Here is an 8,726-nt window from a genome sequence, read left to right on the forward strand (position 1 = left end):
TACGCTACACACAAATTCAAATATAATGAAATAAAATGATATTCACTTACTTATATACATTTAAACGTATACAAATATACCCGTGTAAAGTGTGTACAGTAAACACAACTTTAAACTGAAAAGGAACAACAAATACTTTCATTTCGTTTTCTGAAAAAATGTGTTGGATAAAAACAAGAACCAGTAACCAGGTCAGCATGTGGGTGTGGTTCTATTTCTGTTCTGCTGCAGAACCAGAACTCAACGTTCTTCTTCTGGTCTGCAGGTCAACATGCCGGAGCTGGCCTTGCTGCGCTTCGTGGTGTTGGACGACGACTACATCGGCGACGACTTCATCGGCCAGTACAGCGTGGCCTTCGAGTGCCTTCAGCCCGGCTACCGCAACGTGCCCCTGCTGGGCATGGCGGGAGACCCCTTGCCCCACACCAGCTTGTTCGTCCACGTGGCGATCACCAACCGGCCGGGAGGCGGGAAGGCCCAGCGGCGAGGCCTGTCGGTGAGGAGGGGGGCGAGGCGAGGCCGGGAGTACGTCACGCTGAGGCACACCGGCATCAAGGTGCTGGACGAGACCTTCAAGCCAGCTAGCGCCCCCCTCAGGGAGGCCACGGACCTGCGGGAGGAGGCTCAGGTGAGACATAAACAGTTTTGTGTCAGAAATTTGGCAGATATTGCTATAAAAACTGTATAATTCACTTCTTCATTTGCCCATAACCAGTAACATACAGACTGATAGTTACACATCTGAACACACAACTCATATTATACTATTTTATTATAACACAAAAATTATTCAAATAGCCCTAGTGGTTGCAGAGATACACCTTTTTTAGTTCGGGAATGCAATTTCCGAGCAGAGGCCTAAATATAGGTGGGTTTTCAAAAGGTTAAAACCATAAATATTACACTTTTCCGTTTTTTTCCCCGTATGATTAATTTTCAAATATTACCTGGTGAAAAAAAAAAAAGTGGCGTAACTTTTTCCGGAGCAATCACGTTGTGTGGAAGAGACAATATTGTGTAGCAAGACGTAGGATCTATATTCCACAGGGCAAACTTCAATACTCCTTTCAACCTTCACAAAGAGACCAGAGCCGCTCCTTTTCTTTCTGACCTTTCACAATAAAAGCTCTCGACATAGACAGACTACTCAAAGGGCATTTTGCAAAGAGGAAACTGAATAAAATGTCTCTCAGTAGCGCCGCCCGTACAACAGCTGACCTCAGGCGCTGCTCCGGGTCAGTAGGATCGTTGTCGTCGGTCGTCTGCGTGTTGCATACTGAATCTATTCAAAACCTTTATTCAAAAAGTATTTCGACGGTCGTAAATTTGCATCGCTGCCGCCGTCAGGAATAATTGATCTCTTTCACATTTTCGGGTCATGTATTTGTCACGCCCCCCCAGGTGTGTAAGGGCTTCAGCTCCTCATGGAATCGAGCCACGCACACGGTTTTATGTGCTAAGACTTTAATAACCACCGCCTGACACCGTGGCCCCTCCTTCCACAATCGAGCCAACTTTTATATTTCCAACGTTTTGGTTTAGTTCAGATGCAACGCTCTTGTGTTCAGACAAGGTTTGCAGAGGTGTCAAGTCAATTTTTACGTTTTATTTTGCCCAATATCACAGATCACAGGGGCTTTTAGAATCCAGACACCCTCTGACCTCAGACCCTCAATTCAGATAAGGCCAAACTCACCAAAAAAACTAAAACACGAAACAAGGAAAACAACAAAATAAAGGAGCAACAGATGAGGGTTCCCTCTTCCCCGGACTAAGAATATGGATCCAGGGTAACTTCAGCTATCACCAAGCGTCAATACCCAGATATGATAAGACGCTAATGTGTCCGGGGCGGCTTCTACGGACACGTCAGCCACGCTCACATGGTTTCAAATGAAGCAAAAAGACAACAGCGTATGAATCCGTTTCACACACACTCAGAAAGGAGGTGCAGAAGGAGAGAAACTGGAGGGAAATAAGAGTTTCTGGTGAGTTCAGTCTGAGCTGCCACAGATGATGTACTTAAAGTCTGTAAATGAGCTGTTTGCACAAACTGTACTGGCGAGACTGGATAATCCACACACCACTTTTTTCTTGCGGAATAATGTTGAGAAGAAATTAAAGGAGCTGTTTAGCGAGGATTTGGGGATTATCCAGAATAACCAAGACATTGTTCCTGAGAGGAATAGTTTTTTTCATGTTTCAGTGCTTTGAGCAGCAGAAACACATTCACCTTCATTGTTCTCTGTTAGAGGCAGAACTCAAACATCAAGGCACATGCATGTTTGTTTTGGTGAACAAATACTTTCTCTGGTACTTTATGGTAAATTGACTTAAATGTCAAAGTTGTAAAGAAGAAGATGTACATGACGGTGCTGAAGACTTCTCCGTTGGCTGAATAAGCGAGTGAAGGAGAGAAGGAGGGGAGCCAGCAACAAAAGAAGTAAAAAGAGTGGAGGAGGATTATAAAGCTTCTATAAATATCAGCAAAAATAGAACCTGGTTGCTCAGCACCCACCAGTTTATCGCTGAATGCAAACGAGTGTGGGAGATCTGACTAGAATCTTCTTTCTCGTTGTATGTATATATATATGTTTTTAGAGATAAATATTAGGATATAAATGTACACTTTATAGCCAAAAATAAATTGGTTTCCCCCAATGTTTGTGGACCTTATCACCCAAACCCACTAATGCGCCCGTGGCTCAATGGGAGCAAATCCCTGCAGCCGAGAGGCCGAGAGTCAAAGCAGCAGATTGTTTGAAGATTGACGCCACAAAGAGTCAGGACCTGGTTAGCTTAGCTTAGCATAAGGGATGGACGCAAGGGGAAACAGCTAGCCGGACTCTCAACATCTTTAAAGCTAACACATTCTGTTTCATACATCCAGACACGAGCAGCGAAGTAAAAAGGACAATGTGTGGTTTTAGAGGGAGTTGTGCTCGACTATACTAAACAATAGTTGTGCCATCTAATTAGAGTAAGTGGTAATATGAAATATATCCTTAATCCTTAACTTTTTTTCATTTATTTGTTACTATTATATATATATACCATACCACAAACTGTATATATAATTTGATGCTCATAATCCCACATCTCAGAGGAAGATATTGTACTTTCACTCGACGACATTTCTGGCAGCTTAGTAACTTTTCAGATGACAGTTTTTCATCCACTTCCTGTCCAGTGAAGACCACGTATCTTTGGATGTGTTGATGTTTGAGATAAAAGGATGAAGTGTTTCCTTTATGTGTTGAGAAAACCATACTTCTTAAGATCAATACGCTCTAGAATCAGCTGGGAAATGCACCGGCACGAAGCTGAAAACAAGTACTTTGCAAGTACTAAGCTACAACATCTTCACACATACTGTGTGAAGATGTTGTAGCATATGATGCTCTGCTGTAGATTAAACCGGCAAGCAAAGGAGTTTAAAATCAACATACCGATCCAGAAATATGAGATTTAACAGTAAAACCCTGGCAGGGAACATTTTACTGCACTATGCATATTTGTACTTCACAAGCAATTTGGTTGATGATGCTTTTACTTCATTAAAGGAACTAAACACTTCCTCCACAACTGCCTAAATGTCGAGCTATTTCTTTCACAATCATGATTATGTTTAGTCGTTTTGCCCATGTAGTGTGGATTTATGGATTAAATACCCCCCCCCCCAAAAAAAGGAATCTCTGGTTTTTGGTGAATTCAGTCATCTGAAAAATGAAAGTATTCCATGGCAGTGATGCAATTTGCCATATCGCCATAAAACACTCCTCCACCTCGCCTCGTCGGTACGACCGGTAAAGCAACACCTCCGGCTCCCCTGTCGGGAGATAAGCCCTTCATCGTCTCATGTTTCAGCCAAAGCTGAAACAATCCCACCCAATCAGTGTGTCAGACATCCTCCCTCACACACACACACACACACACACACACACACACACACACACACACACACACACAGAGTACTACACACAAACACATTCACAAGCTGCTTTTAATCTGCTTCCCTTTCACTTGAACTCTCTCCTCCTCTCTGTCCCCGTCTCTCTGCCATGAGTCCAGCTGTGGGCTCATCTGCCACAGTCAGTTATTATTCATCATGCATCTATTGCTGTGTGACACACACATGCACACACACACACACACACGTGCAGAGACACTCACACTTCCACACAGGTGGGGCGTGCTAATCACTGGTCCAGTTGGGGCTCTGCCAGGTGGCAAATTGCATTCTAGTGTAGTTGTATTTTACAGAAATAGATCTTTCACATTAATTATGACCCAAAATATAATTTTAGCAGTTTGACGCAAAACAATTATTTCAACAAATGTGCATTCTGACACACCTGCAACAGTTGGAAAAACACTCTGAATGCTGAAATGTTTTTTTCTGTTCCACATTGATGCCATATTGTCTTTTTCTCTTTTTTGCCAAATGCGCTTAAGCTAAGACTGATTTCACTGGATTAAAAGCAGCAATGACTGCCATATTGATTTCATTCTCAAGAGAGACTGCAGGGATATGATGGGAAGTGTGTTGTGTGTGTGTGTGTTGTGTCCCCCAGTTTATTTTAACAGCAGGAAATGTACATCTGATCTAATGCCATCTTCCTCCTCCTCCTCCTCCTCCTCCTCCTCCTCGTTTTCTCCCCTTCTTTTTTCCATGCCTCCGTTATTTCCAGAGCGGCACGGCCAGCTTCAAAGAGCAGTGTGGGCTCCCCACGGTGGCCAAACTGAAGCAGTGCATCCAGAGCCTGACCACCAGGCTGCAGAGCCCCGAGGGCACCATGGGGGCCACCATGGTGCTGAAGGACGGCTACCCGTGCCTGGAGCCGCTGGTCAACCTCGCGGAGCCAACGCGCAAACTGCTCGCCGCCTACGACACGGTGAGCGAGGCGAAGGGCCTCCTCTTCCTCGCCCACATTTGTGAGAGATGATAGATAGATTTACTTATCCCCAGGGGGGAATTTGCTTGTGGCAGCAGCAAGCACGTTACATAGTAAACATACAAATATTAAGTATGGGAAATACTCAATAAAATGATGTCATCAACTCGATGGGGGAGAGAATTGATCCACCGGATTAAAATGAGAATAATCTCTGTGGCAAACATACTTACATGTTTTGTTCAGCAAGATAATATATGTATATTTTTTCTTTCATTTTTAAATACAATCGCCAAAAGTAAAAAGCTAACTTTAAGCTATGAAGCAGCTCCACCACGGTCACATGACTTCACGTCTCCACCACTAAGCGAAAGGAGGACTTCTAGTGAGGACGCTTAGACTCATTTAGATATTATTTATCTTTTTTAAGACACGTAAAAGCTTCAAAATTCACCAGAGGGCATGTTTACTGACCTATTTCATGTAATATAATTAGAATGTAATAGAATACTGTACATGTAGTTCTTTAGATCTATCCTTATAATTCAACGGTATTAAAATGTCCCAGTGTAAATGAATTTGCTTAGTTTACTCACAAGTTGTTTTGGTTTATTTTCTCGAGTTTGGTTCAAATTAATTCCATCAGAAAGTTTAAAAATGTGTTTTTGTGATGCCCAATATGGTAAAACTGAGGCAATAAATATGCAGAAAGACACTGAGGAGACATGCATGCACCATCACACACACACACACACACACACACACACACACACACACACACACACACACACACACACACACACACAGCTGTGTCTCCTCCTACTCCATCTCCTCTTGAATCTCTCCCACCTGTTTCCGGCGCCCGGCTTTCACACCTACACGCACCTCGCCGCTCACCTAGAGCGCCTCACTCTGTCTCACTCTCTCACTCTGTCTCACTCTCTCACTCTGTCTCACTCTCTCACTCTGTCTCACTCTCTCACTCCGTCTCACTCCGCGCTGCCGTTCATGCGCCTCAGCGGAGATGATGATGTTCGAGTGTGAGCCCAGCAGGTCGGTCAGCGCCATGACGCCACAGTGCGATCTCCAGGCGAACATCACACCTCTTCCAGGCCTCTCACAGAAAAGGCTGAGTCATCACACACACTCCGCTCTCTCTCTCTCATCTCTCTATCTTTTATCCCCCCTAACGTCCTTCTATTTCTTTGCACAGATTCTTTCTATATGATACACTTTTTGCTTTTTGTTGCTTTCACAAGTGCCACTTGTCTTTTTTGCACATCCGAATCCGGTTTTCACATTCAAAACATTGGTTAGTGTGAATCTTCTCTCTGGGAAAACCCTTCAAAACCCTGAGAAACAGACTTCATGGGTTTTCTGTGAGTGCAGCGATGGCCGCCATCTTGTTTGTCTCTATGCTGACCGGCATGTGGTGGATGTGTCCACTGGCAGTTCCCTTCATTTAGATTAATATGATATGAAAAAATAACTCGTTGTCAATATTGCACCTTACATTTTCCCTAATGTAAACAAGCATTGTATTCTCTATCGGCTTGTTCCAACACTTGACTGAAGCAGTAATTAAAGCTTGCTCAGTAAATAATCAGAACTGTTATTTTTCATTATTGATTTATGTGCCACTAATTTTGCTGAATGAATCAATTATTTATTGTTCTGTGAAGAATAAGACAATATAGAAAGATATTCATGCTCAAGGTGATGTCTTTAATTCAACATAAAAACACTAAAATCAGTTTACAATGCAGTAAATCGTTACATTTGGGACGCTGGAACCAGCTTGAAGAGTTGCTTTAGCTGTTGATATATTTCCGTGATTATTTGACTAAATCGTTTCAGTTCTGACGTATTTTTTTATATATTTGAAATCACACATTTTCCTTATTTTCAGACATATTTGGTTGTTTTTTTCTCTCGGAAACCTCAATACTCCTCGTCCCATTTGAAATACAGCCGTGTGTGTTGGAACAACGCTCTGAAACGAGCCTCATCAAGTCAAACTCTCTCCCCGTCTGTGCAGATGGTCGCCGCCCAGAAGCAGCTGATTGAGAACGCGGACGCCGTTCAGGAGCGGTTCGCCCAGGTGCAGAGAGAAGGTAACGCTGAGCGACGGGCGCCGATGATGAACGGAGAAAAAAGCCATTATTTTAAAGAGCTGGAGGAGGAGGAAATTTATCTTATTTATTGTCCACGTATGTGTACACGCACACGTCCAATGAAGCGGATTCTGATTCTGATAATGCAGTTGTGTGGCAGCAGTCACAGTGAAAAGATCTACACAGTCAGACCCGTGTATTATTAACTCCCGACCTTTCGCTGTCGAGGTAAATGTCACGAGGAACGTGCTTTTTGTGCAAATATGTAAATGAGTGTTTGACAACCAATCCATCAGGGCGGCTTGTTGACACATGACATTCTGTGTCAGACACAAAGATACCTCTTGGCGCAGACAGCTGACAGTTGTAGTTCACCTGTAGACTGACGCACAGCTCCTGTTTGTTTGGGTCTTTGCAGGAATGGACTTCCATGAGGATCTGTCTCGGCTCGGGGAGAAGGAGGGGCTGAAGGGACGCAAGCAGAGCAAAGCTGTGGAGAGCTTCACCTGGAACATCACTGTGCTCAAGGTACTGCTAATCATATCAAAACTCTCCGAATCAGTAGGATTAATGCAATAATTGTCTTTTTTTTTACCTTTTCCTTCTTAAGCGTGCATAGAACAGTCCTTCTGATATCTTACGAAAAAGATTTCCTATGAAAGTTAAGCAACAAAGTGTCAGTCCTTTCAAAATAAACCTCCGTCTGTGCAGGAAACACCTTATTTAGGTTTTAGGGAACAAAACGTATTGGTTAAGTTTAGGAGAGGATTGTAGTTTAGGTTTTTTAAGAAATGACTTAAGTGCAGAAGTTACGTGACATCTAGATCAATGCTGTCCTGCAGTCTCCCGGCTGAAAGGTATTTTTTTTAGTTTGACCCATCTACCTCCTTTCCCTCCTCCATTGTGTGGTTTTTGGGGTCTTCATACTTCCTGGTTCATGATCATTCAATTTGATTTTGTGGGATATTTACAAATGACTGCGCATCATTTTGAAAGCTAAAGAGTACAGCCACGTCTGAGCGTCACCTGGAAAGGAGAAGCTGAGTTAAACCTTTTTTGCAATCTATCCTAACTTCTTTCGTGCTGTTCATGTGACTCCACAACTCCAGTTATCCAAACAAATCAAGTGCAATGCAATAAAGAGGATCAAAACCACTCTATGGGTCAGCGAAAGCAACCAGCAGTCTATCATCACGTCGCTTTAATAATAATAATACAGCCTCAAATCAAATGCTAGATATTTCTCCTGTCACTCACATCCCAGGAAACGATCCCACATGATGCTTCAATGTGTGTCTCCCCGTGCGCTGCAGGGTCAGAGCGATCTGTTGCGGGGCGCTAAGATGGACTCCCTGGACGCGCTGAGGCAGCTGGCTCTGGCCGGTGAGGCCTGTGGACTCACCGGCTCCTCTTCCTCCAACTCCTCCTCCTTCTCCACCGCCGAGCTGCACTACTCCTCCCACCCTCTGCCTGGCCGGCGGGCCAGCACACACGGCAACGGACGCATCTGATGAAGAGGGAGTGGGGGGATAACGAAGATGAGGAGATATGAGAGCGAGAAAGATGGGCATGGGGGGGGGATTCCTCTCTGGCAGCGTTTCCCTTTATACAGTGAAGTGTGTGTCTACTAGACCCGACCTGATCTTTCTGTGAGAAACAACAAACGTGCGATTCAGTGTTGTTACTGGGCAGATGTTGGATGTTTGTTGGTAGAGCG

General features: G+C 43.8%; 1 protein-coding gene across 1 annotated transcript in view; it reads left to right on the forward strand.

Annotated features, from left to right (window-relative positions):
* The window catches only part of plcl1 (phospholipase C like 1), a gene marked incomplete at both ends in the record, with an annotated part of 68,288 nt that extends 59,768 nt beyond the window's left edge, over positions 1-8,520 (forward strand). The window contains 5 exons of the mRNA XM_079231257.1: positions 266-628; positions 4,692-4,895; positions 6,934-7,009; positions 7,428-7,537; positions 8,323-8,520. Of these exons, the coding sequence (XP_079087383.1) occupies positions 266-628; positions 4,692-4,895; positions 6,934-7,009; positions 7,428-7,537; positions 8,323-8,520 (951 nt within the window). The remainder of the gene's footprint in view (positions 1-265; positions 629-4,691; positions 4,896-6,933; positions 7,010-7,427; positions 7,538-8,322) is intronic.
* Positions 8,521-8,726: the final 206 nt, after the last annotated feature.

The sequence above is a fragment of the Taurulus bubalis genome (genome assembly GCF_910589615.1).
Source record: "Taurulus bubalis genome assembly, chromosome: 15".
Classification (NCBI taxonomy): domain Eukaryota; kingdom Metazoa; phylum Chordata; class Actinopteri; order Perciformes; family Cottidae; genus Taurulus; species Taurulus bubalis.